Source organism: Lipotes vexillifer, unplaced genomic scaffold (assembly GCF_000442215.2).
Source record: "Lipotes vexillifer unplaced genomic scaffold, Lipotes_vexillifer_v1.1 scaffold1824, whole genome shotgun sequence".
In the NCBI taxonomy this organism is placed as follows: Eukaryota; Metazoa; Chordata; class Mammalia; order Artiodactyla; family Lipotidae; genus Lipotes; species Lipotes vexillifer.
Window position 1 is genome coordinate 847,714 of NW_006789288.1, and position 20,558 is coordinate 868,271.

The following is a 20,558-nucleotide window of genomic DNA, read 5'->3' on the forward strand; positions in this document are numbered from 1 at the left end:
GAAATTGAAATAAAACAAGGTTGCTGCCCCCAGCGAAACCTCCACTGGCTGCTTCCGCCAGCACGTGGAGGGTCAGAAATTCTGGGGCAAGTCCCCTTTTTATTCTGGTTTTATCATTCAGGGCCCTCCCCCTGGGGTCCAGGGCTCAGAGCAACATAAGAGGTTTCATGTAATTGCTGTGCAGGGCGGCTGGCCAACCTGACCAAGAAGTAAACAAAGGGGTATTTTCCCGGAGAAAAGAGTGTGAGGGAGGGGTAGGTGGCAGAGGGAGGGGCAGGTGACACAGGGTATAGAGAGCCTGAGTCTTCAGGAAGATAGTGACACGTCAGACTGGAGTCGAGATTCAAAAACTGCCAGGGTGAGTTATTAGATCAGCAGAAGAGAAGGAGGGTGAGCCCAAGGGCAAGACCCCCTGTGGCAGGGGAAGGTGAACTTGGGGAGAGAGGGGCGGGGCCTAAAACCACCCTTCAGCCCACCTGCGTCATTTGGCCCCAGCAGTGTGCCAAGTACAGGGCCAGGAACTGCGGTCTACCAGTGAGCAGGACCCAGCCCAGCTCTCAAGATGTTCATGGTCCAAGGAAGACGAATGCAGAAGGAGAAGAAATTATGCTGCATGAGGGTCGGGGCGGTGGCGGTGGGTTGGGGGGAGGAAGAGGGGGCACGGGCAGCGTGGGACCCCAGAGAAGGCTCCTGGGAGTAGAGCCAAGGACGAGGTTGGTCAGATTCTGTCTACCTGGGTTTTGGGGGAGATGCTGAGCAAAGAAGCTGTTGAAGCAAGTGAAGGCCTGGCGACGAGGGGTCTGCAGTCCTTGGAAGCGTTGGTTTCAGCATCTCACACCATCCCCACCGCCACACACACACACACACACACACACACACACACACACACACACACACGTCATACCTCCTTCTGCACTTGCCCTAAGGCAGGCACACTTCCTTAGGTTTGACCTGAGAATCTGTTTAGCCTCTAGCACCAAAGAAAAGGGTGTGGCCAGGTGGCCAGGAGAGACCGGAGTCCTCCCTCTGCCTAGGGTCCTCCCTCCACCCCTGACTGTCTCCTTGTCTCCCACATCTTGTCCAAGCTCAACAGAGCTTCACCATCCCACCCCAGCCACTCGCTTCCCACTGATAAAGCCCAGACCGCTGTGTGTGGTGACCCCCAAGGCCAGATGCATTCAGATTCTACATGGTCCAAAGTTCCAGCCAACAGAAAGTTTTCCATGTGGTCATCTCCTACAGGTGAAACACCTGGGTTTCCTCTTGCGGGCCCCACCAGCAGTGTGACCTGGACTAATTCCCAGATGCCCTTGATGTCTTGAGCCCTGATCTGCCCATCTCCCAGGGTCGGCCCGGGAGCAGTAGCACGTGTGGGAAACAGCCACGCTGGGTTCCCTCTCCTGCCCCACGTGACTGACCCCTGTCCACGCTCACCCACGTGCAGCTGAGCCGGGCCCCGTGCCACATGCAGGGCTTCTGGGTGTTCCCGCCTCCTTCGCCCTCTGCATGTTCCGGGTGCTTCTCTGGCAGCCTGAATCACTGATGGCGATGTGCAACAGGCAATCCCGGACCCTAGGAGGTGAGCTGGGACGGCAGCCTGTGCTAGCCTCACGGGAGCTGCTCCCGACGCCTTGCAAGTGCTGCCACCAGCCCTGGCCCACACAGCCTGCAGCACACACACGGGGTACCGGGCGCCCGGACCTGGCCCACTCGCTCACCCCTGCCGAAGCGCTCCACCTCCTCCCAGAAGGCCTTGTGCTGCTGGGTCAGCAACTCCTCCCTCTGCCGCCCCGACAGCTTCCCCTCGACGGTCAGCAGCTCCAGGCTGTGGGAGATGGCGGCCAGGCGGCATCTGGCCTCTTCCCGGACCTGCAGCTTCAGGAACTCAATTGTTTTGGCCACGTGTGCCCGCCCCATTGTCCTCTCCAGGGTGTCCTAAGAAGAGAAACACAGGCGACAAGGGGCTGGAACGCCCTGGGTCAGTACTTGGCCATGAGGGTCTGTAAACAGTCACGGGCTTGGTCCTGGGGCCCCACCTCCGTATGAGCAGAGCACAGGCCAAACCGCTCTCACGAGCTTCTCGTGTGTGTACCTCAGATGGGGACAAAATGGTCCCACACGGGGACGTGGCGAGGCTGACACCGCATAGCACAAGGAAAGTGCTGGGTACTCGGTGAGTGGGCCACGCTTCTGGGGAGGAATTTAATAAATGCACACGACCAAAGAGGGAAGTCCCCCTTTCCCATTGTCATCCCTCCCCAGTCGACGGGGCCTCGGGCCTCCACAGCCCTGGAGGAGAAACATTAGAGAAGCAATAAAGGTTGCGGGACTTTGGCTTTCGAGCCTCCGGGAACCTGAGTGCTGGGGATTAAAGAGATTTGCCGGGTACGCCTGACCTGGAGGGGGACCCCAGCCGTCAGACTTTAGAACAGGCCTGCCTGCCCTACCACGCTGTCCTTCACTTAGGACACGGCTCTTGGACAGGATGCCTCCCCCATGGAGGAAATGTCCACCAGAGGCAGGGGCGGACCCTGCAGGTCTGCATCTCCTGTCCTCGCGTCTCAGAGAGCAGCCGCTCCAGGAACCGCACGTGCACCACGTTAAAGTTGCACGCCCTGAGCCTCAGAAGGACACCTTTCCCAGCTAGGGGTGGGCCCCCAGGACCCCCGGCACGGCGGCCTGAGGTCGCCTCCGCCCTTCTCCCCCACCACGCCGGCACCCTTGCCTCCTTCACACCCCTCCATTCCGTCTCCTTCCAGCTGGCCAAGAGCCACGGCCAGCTCAGGCCCAGGTCACTTCCATCCTGGGCTACTGCCCAGGGCCGTCCCTGCTCTGCCAGCCTCCTACCTGCCCGCTCCGCTCCACCCCACCCCGCCCCGCACGGCAGGCAGGGAGCCTTTCTGAGGTGCAAACGTGGCTCTGCCATCCTGGGGCCCAAACCCTGCAGTCACTGCCTTCAAACCAAGTCTAAACTCCTGGGCACGGTGCACGAGGCCCTTCAGAACCAAGCCTGGCTGAGTCTCCAGCCTCGTCCCACACACCTCCTTGCTCCTGGCTGCCCAGCACACCCGGCCTTTGCACACACGGGCCTCCACCTGGAACACCCTCCCGGGCTCCTCTCACTCCCCTGCCTGGCCAGGTCCTGCTCGTCCTTACGCGCTGTGTGGCACCTTCCCTGAACCCCTCCACCTCCACGGCCCCCTCCTCCCATCTCTGCTGCTCCTGTGCCTCTGTCTAAGCACAGGGACAGTCCCAGGCTGGACTGAGAGCCCTTGAGACAGCGGCCATACCTGCAACACCCGGTAACCAGCCCTGGGGCTCACTGTTTGCTGAACTGCATTGGTCTATGTTTGAGCAACGTGTGAACAGGGCAAGGACAATGATCCCCCAGTTATGGACAAGAGCACTGAGGTTTATTCTGGAACGCCACCCAAATAGCCCAGGGACAGCGGCTCTGAACCTTCCCCTCCGCCAACTATATGAACCCGACGGCCGTCAGCTGGCCCATGACCGCTAGAGGGCGCAAGAGGATAAGCGCTCGGTGCAGGTGTGGACGGCAAGGGATCCAGCGAGGCTCAGGGTGTGGGGGACAGCGCTCAGTGCCCAGAGCAGCCACCTCTAAGGCATCGCGGTCAGGCCACCCGGCTGGAGAGTGACAGCTCTGCCTCTGGATTTATATTCAAGGAAAGACGGGAGTCGAGTCGAGAGGCGAGCATGAGCAGAGGGGCATCAGATGGAAGGTGGGAGGAGTAAAGGGACTTGCATGGGAGGCGAGGGGGCCACTGCTGGCTGAGAGCTGTAGCCAGTCCTCAGACGTGCTCGGGCTCAATCTTGGCTCCAGACCTGCATGACCTTGGGCACAGTGTCCTCACCTACGCCTGACTTACAGAGTGGATGTGAGCATTAAATAAGTTAAAATAGGTGAAGCACTTAAAATGGCAGCCAGAAGATGGTAGGTGCTCATGAATGCAAGCTGTCGTGATAATTATATACAGCAGGTCCCCACATCCCTCCTACCATCCTCTTTCTCTCGAGCATCCCTAGAAGCTGATTCTGATGACCTCTGGGGCCCTTTCCAGGGCTCTTCCACTTCTGATATTCAGCAACTCCATGCGACACATTCTGACTGCCCAGGCCAGAGTTCTCAGATGTCTCCAGCCTGATAATTTGAATTCTTCTGGAGTTTATCAACAACATACTCTGACATACAGGCAGAGCCAACCCGTCCCTCTCTGTACAAACATAGACTGTAGCTCTTTCCACACATCATTACGATGACTTGTTTATGTCTATTTTGTTTGCTGACACTTGGCCTGCCAGAGTCTAATCCGTATCACATACTGAGCACTTCCCCTGGGCCAGGCTCTGTTCTAAAGGTCTTACATGTTGTCCACTTTCTAACACTCTCAGAGCTGATGCTATTCAGATTCCCATTTTACAGATGATGAAACTGAGTCACAGAGGTTAAGTAACCTGTTCAACGTCATACAGCTAATAAAAGGCAACTGTGGGATGAGCTCAGGTTTCTAGCTCCAGTCTGCAACACTGTTCCTGCAACAGGATGTGGCACACAGCAGGTGCTCATGAAATGCTGACAGAAGGAAAGGCCTACAGATAACCTGGAGAAAATTATTTCCCTTCTTCTTATGTGGAAGTGACCGGCTAACACTCGGGCCAGAGTCAGCTAAGGATACGTTTTTTTTCTGCATCAATATCGTGCTGATGGAATAATAATTAAATACAAAGAAAAAAAGAATAAAAGGAAAAAGATCTTTCTCTTTGATAAGCATTCATATCGGCAGGCTTATGAAATCAAAATCCAATTCAAAGGGCCTTGGACGGCAAACCAGGAAGCCTGGGGCCCAGGTTGAGCGATATCATTAGGCAACATGGGAGTCCTAGGTGAGTCGCTTACCTGGTCCTCTGCTCTTCGGGAATGAAATATCTGTGTGTCTATCTCTCAGCAGTGCGGAGGAGGGAAAGGAAACTATACGTGTACGTGACAAGCAAAAGCAAAGAAAGTTCTCAAACAGCTGTGTGCACCTGGGAATTTGTTAAAAATGCAGATCCTGATTCGGGAGGGGGGGACGAGATTCTGCATTTCTAACCAGCTCTCAGGTGACGCTGATGCTACCGGTCTGCGGACCACCCTTTGAGAAGCCGAGCAGTTTGTGCAGCAGTAGCAGGGACCGCTCCACTCAGCAGCGCCTTCTCCTCACGTCTGAGGAGCTGAGTCTCTGAGCTGAGGGCAGGGCGGCTGCTGCAGGTTTCTGAGTCAGGAGTGCCCTGGGCAGGTGCACAGGTCTGAAATGTAATTCATGAGTTCTCAAGGTCAGAGGAAGGGGAAATGGGTGGGTAGGTGCCCTGGCCTTTGCACACAGCAGGGCTAGACCGAAACCTCCACAACAAAACCCGACAGTGACCGAGCATTTCCCCGGGCCCTGCCTGCAGCAACTCCTGGGACCACCTTTTTTAAGTACAGTCATTGAAGCTCAGAGGGGTTAAGTAACCTCTTCGAGATCACACAGCTTCAAGTGGCTAAGCTTAGATTCAAAGTCGGATTTGGATTTGTGGATTCCTCTGCGCCAGTGGTTTGCATTCCCAGCTATACATCAGAATTGTTTGGGGAGTTTTAAAAACAGCAATGCCAGGTCCTCCACTTCAGACCAATCAGATTGGATCTCTGTGCAAGAGGCCCATGACATGGGCAATATTTTAAGCCCCGTAGGTGGTACGTGGGGCCGTCCAGGAGAGCTAACCGAAGCTCCGTCCACACCAGTGAGCATCAACTATGACTACTCACTGTGGTCACCTGGAACCTTAAAAAATCCAGACTAAGAATCTCTGGGGTGGGGACCCATCTTGGACCCAAGCATCAGTACTATCTAAACCTCCTCAGATAACTTCAACGTGCAGCCAGGACTGAGAAGCACCAGTGCCCGATGCTGTAGTGACGTGGGGCGGGCCAGTCTCTCCACTAAAGGAATGGTTAGGTGGATGGATGGACAGATAAATGACTGATGGATAGATGGAGGGATGGATGGATACACTGCTTTTCTCTGGCCTCTATATCCCTAAAGGAATGGTTAGATGGATGGACGGACAGATAAATGACTGATGGATAGATGGAGGGATGGATGGATACACTGCTTTTCTCTGGCCTCTATATCCCTAAAGGAATGGTTAGATGGATGGACGGACAGATAAATGACTGATGGATAGATGGAGGGATGGATGGATACACTGCTTTTCTCTGGCCTCTATATCCCTTTCTACAATCTGCAAGTGTTGAGCTTAATGACCCCTACGGTGCTCCAAGCTTCCGGATTCCACGTCTCTAGTTTGAATATCACGTTCCCTCCCTGCCCCCTCCAGAGTTACCAGAGCCTGCAAATCCTGAGAATCACGCAATAGCCCTTCAGCTGCAATCATTCTTTCTGTCAGAGTCATCATGAGCTGTCGGGCTTTGGAGCTGGAACACTTAAATTGGTCCACCAGAAAGTGCTGGATGTTTTCCATCTGTTTCCAGAAAGCTTCCATCTGTGAAATGAGAATTGAGATGCAGGAGGTGGGGGGAGAAAACTTATTTAAGAAAGCATTAAAGCTGTCCAGCTCAGGCTTGGGCATTACTATTCACCCCTTATCACAAACTGAGATTATACACAATTCTACAAGTTGGAGAAAGTTATCTTGGCAACAGTCACTTTCTCCAGAGGTTCCTCTTTGTAGGTGCCAGTCAGTTTCAAGGTGGCTTTTCAGCAAACACCAACGGGCTGCTGATAAGGCAAGCACCATGAATCTCTCAAACAGCTCAAAGACTGCCTGGCAGTGGGGTAGGGAGTGGGGCGGGTGCATGAAATTCGACAATGCGCTCCTGGAAGCTTCCAGATCTTTAAAGGGGATTAAACGCATCCTGGAAATAAAAGCATGAATGGCCATTTAAATATTGATTATTGTCCTAAAAGTATAAAAGAACAATATGACAGAGATGACGACGACCATAAAATCATTTTGCCTTCAAATCTTTTTCCTTTCTCCACCATCTTATCAGGAGCAGAGTAGGGAATCGCCAAGTGGTTTAGAATGTTGGGGGCTAAATTTTTGTCACTGCAGCCTTCCAGACTCTAAGAACAATGATACCCATAGTCATCGCAACTTTTCTTTACGGCATTCAGGTTACAAGCCAGGCTCTGCGCTTCACGCATTTTATTTCTAGATAAAATATGTATTGGAGGTAGAAGGAACAGGCTCAGAAAGTTAGGTCACTCGTCAAGGGTCACAGAGGCAACAAGAAGCAGATGCATATTTGATGCAGCTCCCTTCAACTCCCACAGCTGTGATTTTCTCCATCTTGGTTCCACCTCTCAGATGCTGAGATGGATGTTGCTTGCTGGGCAGGGTCAGGAGAAAACCCACACCTGCACGAACCGGCACCTCTTCGAGAGTTTGCTGTCCTGTCTCAAGGGCCTCGTGGCAGCTCAGCAAACCCTTTATTATCTGCCATGGCCACCTCCTCCCTCACATTCACACCCTGCTCTTGCCCCCTCTCGCCCCATCAGACGACTTCCCTTCCAAATGCTATCAGAGAATGTGGACTATCATCCGTGAATTCCTGCACATCCGGAACCAGAGTTCTACATCCAAGCAGCCTTGCCTCTTCTCTCCCCATAGTAGAGATCGAGGATGCCCACTCCGCTCTTCTGAAAAACTCGTGATGCCCCTGGCCTCCATGACCTGACTTTCTCCTGGTTCTTCAAGGTCCATACTCTGCTTCTTGTCTTGATTCTCCTTGACTCCGGCTCCTTCAGTGCTGCCAAGATCCAAGATCTGGCATGAGGCTCCTTTCTTTACCCCTTCCACACACACCCCTGGACCAGAGGCATCTCTGTTAGTGAAGGACACGAGTACTTCAGAGAATCTTATGAGAACGATCAATCCTCTGCCTGAAGTGTGCAGACACGGACAAGATATTCCACTGCTTTGGGGAGTCCATGCACCACCAGAATCTGGGCTGAGTACCGTCCCTTAGCCATCTCATCCCGAGAATATCCTCGCTCTCCATGTGATCCTACCTGAGCTTAGCGGGGACTCTCCAGCCCCAGGCATCTCCAACTCAGGATGTCAAGCCACACTCACCATCTTCCCTCCCAACTTGTACTCCTTCCGGGATCCTTATTTCCGTAGACCTGATCCTCTGTACCCTCGTCTTCCCACCACCTCCTTAGACACCACCCTATCAGCTCTCCCACTTTCTCTTACCTCTCCATCCCTACTGCAATTGCCTTCATGAAATTCCTACTGGATTAGCCCCAAAGCCCCTAACAACCCTCCACACAGCAGCCTGGGCAGTCCTTCTAAAACAGGGCCAAGCCACCCTCTGCTGCTTCAGTGACTCCCATCTCCTTGGCATGAGACGAAAACCCTCAGGGAAGACCTCTGGCTTTATCCTGCTCAGCCTGCTTCCTAGCCCTGGCTTCCTTCTCTGCCCACCCACTGGACAGCATCCATCCACACTTCTCTCCAAAAGCTTCTTGATGACCCTTTCTTCTACAAAGACCTTCATAACCCTGGGGTAAAATGAATCGTTCTCCCCACTGTACCTCAGTCTTCCCATACTTCTATGTATCATGGCACTTGTAACCCACAAAGTCCTCATCTGTTCACCTGTCAGTCCCCCCCACCAGACAGGCCTGGGCATCTCCCTGGCAGGGCCAGGTCTAAGTTCATTTTGAATTCCCAGAGTCCAACACAACACCTGCGTGCCAAGAAAATATTTGTTTAACTTGTAATATATGAACAGCAGGTAGTAGAACCTCAAAGCAAAAAAGAGAGTTTGAGGGAAGCCATCCTCTCTAGAATTTAAAACATGCTTTTATGAGTGATGCCTGGAGTTTGAGAAGTTAGCAGCTGGCATCTGCTCTAAGCCACAGGGCGGTAATGACACATAGGGTTAGGGTGATCTTTGCTTTGAATGATAAAAAAATCAATGTAAAAATTAAACAAGGAGAATTCATTAAGAGGAAAAAAAGACTCCCTCAGTAAATCTTGGCCCCTTAGTTATACCTTCTCTATCACTAACTTCAGAAACTGGATCCCTGGCTCCAGAGCAGAACAAAACAGGGAATTCCAGTATTAAACATGCTTCTAGGTACCATCTCTTTAATCTCGCCAAATGAACTGTCCCAGAAACCACGCTTTTTATATGGGAAAGAAAATCCATCACATACATTAGCTATTAGCTGCTCAGAATATTCTCTCTCTTTCTTTTCTACATCTGCCAGGGTGATGTATTCAGAGTCACCAGCACCCAACATCTCCGTGTTTGACAGTCTGACCTGAAGTCTCTTTTCTAATTCCTCCAAATCCTGGAGAAAAAAAGAAAAAGGCAAATACAGAAAAAACCTAATGTATCTTAAATTCTAGAGAAGAAATGCTTTTATTTTCACCCCATTATCATAAAGTATTTCTTAACCATAATTAAATGCTTTGGGTGTTGTCCTACTGAAGGACTGATGATAAAAATCATCAAAGGGCCTCGGGAATAATGGATTACGTATTTTCTTCTATAGTCTTTCCCTCATCCCCCCCAAATATGCCATATTTTAAAAACAATGAAATAGTATCTTCCTATCTTTATGAAGTCCGGGAACATGTCATGACATCTGGGGTGTGGGATGGAATGTCTCCTCCCCACTCCTCTGGTTTCCAGGGGGAAGGATTACTTAGTACACCCCAGGGAGGAAGTGATATGTATTTGACTGGCGGTTCAAAAGCAGGAAGTGAGCACAGCCCCTAGCTGGCCCAACCTCTTCCTCTTTGGGATGGACCATTCAGGGGAGGCCACTGCTCTGGTGTGGCGAGCTGGGCAGCAAAGGTCCCTCTTCTGTGTGGGGAGGCCTGAGGTGGCCCAGCTTTGCCAGTAAGCAAGTTAGGTAAGCAATTTAGCTAATCCTGGGATTCAGTGTTAGGAAGCAAGCCACGATCGCTGTGCACCTAAGCTATGTCTTCCAAGCTGGCCCCTTTCAGTGATGAAGCTGACACTTCTGTCTCCCCAACGCTTTCTCTTAATTAACTCAGAACTTAGAAGGAAAAGGGGAACCCTATGTATGGAGTCCTTCAAACCCCAACCTGGAGTGTGGAGGGTTTGTTTTCTGTTCTGTTTTGTTTTCTGGGCTGTTCTGTTTTCTCTAGACCTATGTTCACTGACATGTAATCAACACTGGTGTGGGTCCAAATCCATTATTGATTATCCAAGCGGAAGCCATATGTGACTTCTAATTCTCACACATCTCTACAAGAGAGAAATGAGGGTTCTTTTCCAGATGAGGTATCTTATCTATGGGAAGTTGAGATATTTCGTCCGAAGTCTCCCAGTAGGAAGTGATGTGCTAGGCTAGGCCCCTTAGGCTCGCTGACTCCAGAGCCCCACTCTTCTAACTGCATGCACTATGCTGCTTCTCTCCAAAGCAGCTGCCATTTCTGGACACTTCTCATCTTCATCTAGAAGTTCTGAGGCTGTTGTCAATATTATAGGAAAGTATGCATTTAAAGCCCTTGGCCAGAGTACATCCACTGAACAGTAGCCACTGACATAATTAAGATGCTCTGGAAGTGGTAGAGGTGGGATTTGATCCCAGGCCTGCAGATACCAAAGCTCTTATTCTTTCCATATGACATTCATTACTAGTACAGTTACAAGTATCACCACCATTTTCATTCTTTTTGTCATTGGAGAGTCATTTAAACTCATTGAGCCTCAACTTCCTCAGCTATAAACAAAAAGAATGATGGTCACTCACAGGGCTGTTGTGAAGATTAAATGACGTGTGTAAAGCGCTCTGTGCATTGCCTGATGATGAGGATCACAGTAGTGGTGGTACCGAGGAGGATGACAATGATGTTAACAAAAATGAAGATGTACTCCCTTCTCCCTGGGATGGAGTGATGAACCCTCCCCCTTGGAATCCAGAAGAGTGAGGAAGAAACACTCCCTCCTCCCAATCCCCCAAATCTCATGGTTGCAGTGATAAGGATGATAATGATGACTATGATGAAGGTAACGGTGGTGACGGAAGGAATGAGGATTATGACAATGATATGATAATGAAGATGAAAGTCGTGATGGCAGAAGTGAGGATGATGGTGGAGGTGGTGATGGTCACGGTAACGAAGATGAGAATAACGATGCAGATGAGGATGATGGTGGCAATGGGAGGAGTAAGAATGATGGCAACAATGATGGTGGCGATGATGAAATGTTGGTAGTGGTGGTGGTAATGAGGAGGATGGTGATGGTGGCGGTAATGAAGATGATGAGAATGATGATGAAGATAATGATAACAGTAGTGATGGTCATAATAAAAATGATTACGACAATGATGACAATAATAAAGATGGTGGTGGCGATGATGATGATGATGATAGTGGTGGTGGTGACTGTGTTGGTAATAAAACAATAATAATGACAATGATATTGATGATGATGATGAAGATGATTGTGGTGGTGTTGGTGGGAATGGGAATGATGGCAGCGATCAGATAATCAGGGTCTGGTTGTTACTTTGCTAGGTGCTTCATACAAATTTTCTTCTTTCTGTAATCCCACAGGATGGGAATTAGAATCCCATTGCACAAAGGAACAACCTAGGATTCTGAGAGTTTGTGAAAGACATGACCAGGATATCAATCTCCACCACTCTGACTCCAGGGTAGCCCTGACTCATTTTGCTGCACATAAAACAATATAAAGCTTGTATAAAAGACTGAAACGAGAGGAATGCAAAGTAGTAGGAAGAGTTATAACCAATAAGCAAATTATATATTTTAAAATACCCCACACTTGTACAGAAAACAGAATAGTGGTTCTCTTTGAGTAGTGGGTATGACCAACATTCTTTTTTGTTCTACTTCTAAAATTTTTCCACATTTTAATAATACGCACTGTTAGTTTTATGTTTATAGCTATACTTTTATATACCATATTTGTTGAAAAGGATATATTGTAATAAACTATTTTTATCCATAAAAAATACTTTACTATAATATGTTTTATATATCATAATAAACTATTTTTAAGTTATTTTGAAATATAGGTTGAAGACTTACGTTTTCTTGTTTTGAGAGAATCTTCTGGTATAATTCATCATCAGTCTTCTTTTTAGGAAGAAGGTCAAGGAGGCACATTTTAAAAATCTGAATAAACATCTATTGCCAAAAAGGGAAACATGACAAAGAGAAAGGTTTCAACAATGGTATTTCCCTTCTCTCCTTTTTCTCCTACCTCCTTCTTTCTCTCTCCCCCAGCTGCCCACACACCTTTTGCTCCAGGAAAAGACCTCAGATTAAAAGTCATGACAATGGCCTGTAATGGACTGCATTTTCATGAAGCTTCTAAAGAAAAATGCTTCATTTCTTCTGCACATATTTATGAGGAGCCCACTCTGTGGGAAGCCCCCACTTTCCCCATTTCCATGAGTCAAGAAAACAGACGAGGTGAAGGGGGGTTGCTTCTTTGTGGAAAGAATCAGAGGGATGGTTGTACGGAAATGGGATGTGTAAAGTCATCTACTCCAGCCCCCTGTCTCAATGGATGGACTTGTCCTCTAAACCAAGAAGGGTCCTCCATAGGCAGGGACACCCTGGCAAGTCCAAGGGTGCTGTGTCCACAATTGGTTTAATCATTCACCTACAGCTGGACATCTGAGTATTTCCAGTTTGGGGCTATTACAAATAAAGCTGCTACGGACATTCACATACAGGTTTTTGACTGAACATATGTGTTTCTGAGATGAATGTCCAAGACTGCAACTGCTGGGGCTTCTGGTAATCGTATATTTCGTTTTATGAGCAATCACCTGTTTTCCAGAGTGGCATTTTATATTCCCACCAGCAATGTATGAGTGATCCAGTTTCATTACAACCCCACAAGCATGTGGTGGCGTTGTTATTTTTACTTTTGTCATTCTCATAGGTGTGTAGTCATATCTCATGTGGTTTTAATTTGCATTTCCCTAATGGCTTAATGATGTTGAACATCTTTTCATGTGCTTTTGTGTGTGTTTCCTTGCCAGCCATATATTCTTTTCGGTGAAATAATCTGTTCATGTCTTTTGTCCATTTTCTAATCGGATTGTTTACTTATTTCTTTTTCTTTTTCTATTATTATTATTTTTTAACATCTTATTGGAGTATAATTGCTTTACAATGGTGTGTTAGTTTCCGCTTTATAACAAAGTGAATCAGCTATACATATATCCCCATATCTCCTCCCTCTTGCGTCTCCCTCCCACCCTCCCTATCCCACCCCTCTAGGTGGTCACAAGGCACCGAGCTGATCTCCCTGTGCTATGCGGCTGCTTCCCACTAGCTATCTATTTTACATTTGGTAGTATATATAAGTCCGTGGCACTCTCTCATTTCGTCCCAGCTTACCCTTCCCCCTCCCCGTGTCCTCAAGTCCATTCTCTACGTCTGCATCTTTATTCCTGTCTTGCCCCTAGGTTCTTCAGAACTGTTTTTTTTTTCTTTTAGATTCTATATATATGTGTTAGCATACGGTATTTGTTTTTCTCTTTCTGACTTAACTTCACTCTGTATGACAGACTCTAGGATTGAGGTTTGAGAGTTCCTCATATATTCTAGGTACTAGTCCTTTCTTAGAATGTGGCTTTCAAAATATTGCCTCAGTCCTTTCATCTTCTTAACATGATTTTTTGCAGAGCAGTTTTTTATTTTGATGAGTTTCAATTTGTTTTCTGTTTTATGGGTCACACTTTTGGTGTTAATCTAAGAACTCTTTCCTTAGATCCCAAAGATTTTTCCCCTTTGTTTTTTTTTTTTTCTAAAAGATTCATAGTTTTATATTTTACATTTAAGTACATGATCCATTTTGAGTTAATTTTTGTATGAGGTATGAGGCTTAGCTTGAGGTTCATCTTGTTTTGCTTATGGATGTCCAACTGCATGATTTAATGAAAAGCTTATCATTCCTCCACTGAACTCCATTTGCACCTCTGTCAAAGGTCAGTTAGACATATTTGTGTAGTAAGGCTCTTTTTTTTTTTTTTTTTTTTTGAAGAATAATTGACATAACCAGCTTTGTTCTTTCTCAAGACTGCTTTGGCTATTTGGGGTCTTGTGGGTTCATACAAATTTTAGGATTGTTTGTTCTATTTGAAACATGCCATTCAGATTTTGATAGGGATTGCATTGAATCTGTAGATTACTTTGGGTAAGACAGACATTTTAACAATACTAATTCTTTCAACCCATGAGCATGGAATATCTTCCCATTCATTTGTGGCTTCTTTGATTTCTTTCATCAATGTCAAGTTTTCAGTGTACAAGTTTTTCACCTCCTCAGCTAAATTTATTCCTAGGTCTTTTATTCTTTTTGATTGAATTGTAAATGGCAGTGTTTTCCCAATTTCTCTTTCTGATAGTTTGTTTTTCGTGTATAGAAACACAACAGATTTTTGTACATTGTACCCTGTAGCTTTACTGAATTTATCAGTTCTAACAGTTTTTGTCCAGTCTCTTCTGTGTAAAAAATCATGTCTTCTGAAAATACTGACAGCTTTACTTCTTCCTTTCCATTTTGGATGCCTTTTATTTCTTTTCCTTGCCTAACTGCTCTGGATAGTAATTCCAATATCATGTTGAATAAAAGTGGCGAGAGTGGGCATCCTTGTATTGTTCCTGATCTTAGAGGAAAAGCTTTCAGCTTTTCACTGTTGAGTATGATGTTAGTTGCAGGTTTGTCATATATGGAATTTATTATGTTGAGGTACATTCTCTCTATACCTACTTTGTTGAGTTTTTATCATAAATGCATGTTGAATTTTGTTAAATGCTTTTTCTGTTTTGAGATGATATGATTTCTATCCTTCATTTTGTTAATGTGGTATATCATGTTGATTGATTTGTGCATGTTGACCATTCTTGCATTCCTGGAATAAATCCTACTTAATTATGGTATATGATCATTTTAATCTGTTGCTGAATTTGTTTTGCTAATATTTTGTTGAGGATTTTTGCATCTATGTTTATCTGCGATATCTGCCTGTAATTTTCTTCTTTTTTTTTTTCTGGCATCCTTGTCTGGTTTTGGTATCAGGAAAACGCTGGCCTAGTGAAATGAGTTTGGAAGCATTCCCTACTCTTCAATCTTTTGTAAGAGTTTGAGAAGGATAGGTATTAAATCTTCTTTAAGTGTTTGGTAGAATTTACCAGTGAAGCCATCTGGTCCTGTACTTTTGTCTGTCGGGAAGTTTTTGCATACTGATTCAATCCTCTTACTAGTAATCAGTTTATTCAGATTTTCTCTTTTCATGATTCCATCTTGGAAGAGTCCATGTTTCGAGGAATTTATCCATTTCTTCTTGGTTGTCCAATCGTTGGCACATAATTGTTCATAGTAGTCTTTTATGATCCTTTGTATTTCTGTGGTATCAGTTGTAACTGCTCTTTCATTTCAGATTTTATTTATTTGAGCTCATTCTCTTCTTTTCTTGGTGAAGCTAGTTAAAAATTTGTCAGTTCTGTTTATCTTTTCAAAGAACCAGCCATTGTTTCATTGACCTTTTCTATGCTTTTTTTTTAAGTCTATTTCATTTATTTCTGCTCTGATCTTTATTTTCCTTTCTTCTACTAACTTTGGGCTTGGTTTTTTTCTTCTTTTTCTAGTTCCTTTAGGTGTAAAATTGGATTATTTTTCGGAGATTTTTCTTGGTTTTTTTGAGGTAGGCCTGTATGGCTATGAGCTTCCCTCTAGAAACTGCTTTCGCTGCATCCCATAGATTTTGGTAAATTATATTTCCACTTTTATTTGTCTCAAGGCATTTTGTGATTTCTCCTTTGATTTATTCACTGACCCATTGGCTGTTCAGTAGCACATTGCTTAATATTCACATATTTGTGATTTTTCCAGTTTTCTTCCTGTACAGGTATCCCTCGTTTTATTGAACTGTGCTTTACTGCACTTTGCAGATATTTCATTTTTTATAAATTGAAGGTTTGTAGCAACCATGTGCTGAGCAAGTCTATCGGCATCATTTTTCCAACAGCATTTTCTCACTTTGTGTTTCTGTGTAACATTTTGGTAATTCTTGCAATATTTCAAACCCTTCACCAGCAAAAGGATTACAGTTTGCTGTAGGCTCAGATAATGGTTAGCATTTTTAAACAACAAAGTATTTTTAAATTATGGTATGTACATTGTTCTCATAGACATAATGCCATTGCACACTTAATAGACTACAGTATAGAGTAAACATAACTTTCATATGCACTGGGAAACCAAAAATTCATGTGACTCACTTTATTGTGATATTTGCTTTATTGCAGTCATCTGGAACTGAACCCACAATATCTCCAAGGTATGCCTGTAATTGATGTCTAGTTTCATACCATTGTGGTTGGAAAAGATGCTTGATGTGATTTTGATCTTAAATTTATTGGGACTTGTCTTGCGACTTAACATATCATCTATTCTGGAGAACGTTCCATGGGCACTTGAGAAGAGTGTGTATTCTGCTGCTTTTGGATGAAATATTCTGTTTATATATATTAAGACTATGTGGTCTAATGTGTACCGTAAGGTTGATGTTTCCTCACTGAATTTCTGTCTGGATGATCAATGCATTGATGTAAATGGGATATTAAAGCCCCCTGCTATAAATGTATTGTTGTCAGTTTCTCCCTTTAGATCTGTTAATATTTGCTTTAGATGTTTAGTTGCCCCTATACTGGACACATAAATATTTACAAATGTTATATCCTCTTGTTGCACTGACCCCTTTATCATTATATAATCCCCCTCTTTTTCTTTTATTACAATCTTTATTTTAAAGTCTACTTTTTTCTCATGTAAGTATAGCTATACCAGCTTTCTTTTGCTTTCCATTTGCATGGAACATCTTTTTCCATGTCTTCACCTTCAGTCCATGTGTGTACTTGTGTACATATATCTTCAATGAGTCTCTTGTAGGCAGTATATAGCTGGGTCTTGTTTTTTTTTAATCCATTCAGTCACTCTATGTCTTTTGATTAAAGCATTTAGTACTTTTACATTTAAAGTAATTATTGATAGGTATGTACTTATTGCCATTTTGTTAATTGTTTTCTGGCTGTTTTGTTGTTACTTTCTGTTCCTTTCTTTTACTCATGCTCTCTTCCCTTGTGGTTTGATGACTTTCTTTAGTGTTTTGCTTAGATTCTTTTCTTACTATCTTCTGTGTATCTAATATAGGTTTTTGCTTTGTGGGTACCATGATGCTCATATAATATTTATATATTTAACAGTATATTTTAAGTTGATAGCAAATTAAGTTTGAGTGCAGTCTAAAACTCTACATTTCCCACCCACTCTCTGCTCCTGGCACACACATATTATGCTTCTTGATGTCACATTTTACATCTTTTTATTTTGTGTTTCTGTGATTATTATAGTTATAGTTTTACTACTTTTGTCTTTCAGTCTTCACACCAACTTTATAAGTGATTAATTAACTACCTTTACTATATAATTACCTTTACTAGTAAGATTTTTACTTTTGTATGCTTTCTTGTTACTAATTAATGCTCTTTCTTCTCAGGTTAAAGAAGTCCCTTTAACAATTCTTGTAAGGTTGCTTTAGTGGTGATGATCTCCTTTAGCTTTGGCTTGTCTGGAAAACCCTTTATCTCTCCAACTCTAAACAATAACCTTGCTGGGTAGAGTATTCTCGATTGGAAGTTTTTTCCTCTCAGTATTTTAAATATATCGTGGCACTCCTTCTGGCCTGCAAAGTTTTTGCTGAAAAATCTGCTTATAGTCTTCTGGAGGTTCCCTTGTAGTTAACAAGTTGTTTTTTAATCCTGTTGCTCTAAGATTCTCTCTTTAACTTTTGACTTTTAAATCTTAACGTATCTTGGTGTGGATCTTTTTGGGTTCATCTTTTTTGGAACTCTCTGGGCTTTCTGGATCTGGATGTCTGTTTCCTTCCCCTAGTTAGGAAAGTTTTCAGCCATTATTTCTTTAAATATTTTTCCTGCCCCTCTGTCTCTTCTCCTTCTGGGACCCCTGGTATTGCGAACGTTATTTCATGTGATATTGTCCCATAGGTCCCTTAAGCTATCTTCACTTTTTAAAATTCTGTTTTCCTTTTGCCGTTCTGCTTGGGTGCCCTGTCTTCTAGATCACTGATTTTTTTCTTCTGCTTCACCTAGTCTTTTGTTAAACCCCCTAGTGTATTTTTCAGTTCAGTTATTGTATACTTTGGCTCTGTGATTTCTGTTTGGTACTTATATTTTCTTTCTCTTTGCTGAAGTTCTCACTCTGTTCATCGATTCTTCTCGCGAGTTTGATGAGCACCTTATGACAATTATTTGAACTCTTTAATTGGGTAAATTACTTATCTCCTTTTCATTAAGGCTTTTTTCCTGACGTTTTATCTTGTTCTTTTGTTTGAACATATTGCTCTGTTTCCTCATTTTGATTGACTGTGTTTGTTTCTATGTATTAGGCAAAACAGCTACCTCTCCCAGTCTTGAAGAAGTGGCCTTGTAAAAGATGAACTTTATCTTTCAACCTTGCCCTAGCTCATGGTTGTTTCTCAAACCTTTGTGATTGTGTAAGCAGCCTAATTTATTCTTTTTCATTCTTTTCTTTTTTAAAATATTTATTTATTTATTTTTGGCTGTGTTGGGTCTTCGTTGCTGCACGCGGGCTTTCTCTAGTTGCAGTGAGCAGGGGCTACTCTTTGTTGCAGTGAGTGGGCTTCTCATTGCGGTGGCTTCTCTTGTTGTGGAGCATGGGCTCTAGGTGTGTGGGCTTCAGTAGTTGTGGCTCACAGGCTCTAGAGCGCAGGCTCAGTAGTTGTGGTGCACGGGCTTAGTTGCTCCGCAGCAGCCTAATTTATTCTTGATGGGCCCCACTTGTTGAGGGTATGCCAAGAGTGTTAGTCATGAAGGAGCTGTTTAGTTGCTCCAGCAGCCTAATTTATTCTTGATGGGCCCCACTTGTTGAGGGTATGCCAAGAGTGTTAGTCATGAAGGAGCTGTTCACCAGCTTTTAGGTCTTTTTCAGAGGGATCTATTTCATACGTAGCTATAGATTCAGTGTGTCCATGGGAGGAGGTGAGAACAGGATCTTCCTACGCAGTCATCTTGGACTGCCCCCATGGTAAGACATTTTTAAATGCACGGGTGAGCAAATTCTTTTCTCAAAATGTCCACAAAGTAAATATTTGGGGGTTTGCAGGCCATACTATCTCTTTTGCAACTACTGAACTCTGCTATCACAGCATGAAGGCAGCCATAGGTGATGTGTAAAAGAATAGGTATGGCCAGATTGGCCCAAGGGCCATAGTTTACGATCCTTGTTTTAAGGTTTGTTAAACACTCTTCTGTGCCAGGCTAATATATATATTATCTCAAATGATCATCACAGCGGGAGGTTGGTACAATATTCCCCATTTTACAGATGAGGAACTCTCAGTTGAGAAATCTGGACAACTGGCCTCATGTCACAAGGGACATCCATGAGGGACAGACCCAGAACTCTTCACCAACTTTCATTATGCTTGCCAATGCTAATAAGCTCTAAAAACACAAAAATTGTCTTGACTTTCCATCCACTGAAGTCTGAGGCTATGTACAGTAACATTCTTTTCTCAAGATGTTAATCTCAAATCTATTTTCTTTTTGACCCCAAACTGAATCGGTAACGTTTACAGGTCTTGTCCCATTCCTTTGAATTGTAAACACTTTTTAATTTGGAATAATTATGGACTTAGAGGAAGATGAAAAACAATACAGAGTTCTGTGTGCTTTGTCCCCAGGGGTGACATCTTACATCAGTGTGGTACAATATCAAACCTGAAAATGGACATAGGTCCAATACAGTTAACTACAGACCTTACTCAGTTTTCACCCATTTTTACATGCACTCATTTGTGTATATATGTGTGCATGTGGTTCTACGCAAATTTTCCCCATGTATTGCCACAATCAAGATAGAGAATTTTCCAGCACCAGGAGAAATCCGCTAGTCCTAGTGCTCCTCTGATATTAGCCACCCCCCTCCCACATCCCCTGATCTATTTTCTTTTCTGCCATTCTGCTTTTAAAGGTTACAACTCCACTTCCTAGACAAGCCCGGCACCAGCGTCTTCCTCCTCAAGGGCCACCAGAGAGCTCTAAGCTTCTTGGCTGCATGGTGGTCACATCTGGTCTGAGTCACTTCTGAATCCTGACCTGTGATAGTGGATCTCTACCAGAGAAATGAAATTTGAAGTCTTTGGGTAACATGGTTCCCTCCTGTTCCCCATGTTTCTCTAGGTCTTACACACAATGAAGACATGCCCTGCAGTGAATGGAAGGCCATGCTTAGAAAGCAGCTCTCCCAGGGTGGTTACAGTGTCAACCAGACACATTTCTATTGGGCACCTACTATGTGTAGGGCACTGTTCTGGGTTCTGAGAATACACAGACCTTGGACTCAGACAAACCTCATTTGGGTTCTGACTCTGCAGTTTACCAGCTGTGTGATCTTGGGCAACTGACTAGACCTCTCTGAG

The 20,558-nt window shown here is 44.9% G+C and overlaps 1 protein-coding gene across 1 annotated transcript in view; it reads right to left on the reverse strand.

The window, feature by feature from the left end:
• Positions 1-20,558, reverse strand: part of EVC (EvC ciliary complex subunit 1) — an 81,836-nt gene that overhangs the window by 42,146 nt on the left and 19,132 nt on the right. The window contains exons 6-9 of the mRNA XM_007462461.1: positions 12,106-12,204; positions 9,228-9,365; positions 6,382-6,540; positions 1,719-1,935 (exon numbers count right to left, since the gene is read on the reverse strand). Coding sequence (XP_007462523.1) covers positions 1,719-1,935; positions 6,382-6,540; positions 9,228-9,365; positions 12,106-12,204 — 613 coding nt within the window. The remainder of the gene's footprint in view (positions 1-1,718; positions 1,936-6,381; positions 6,541-9,227; positions 9,366-12,105; positions 12,205-20,558) is intronic.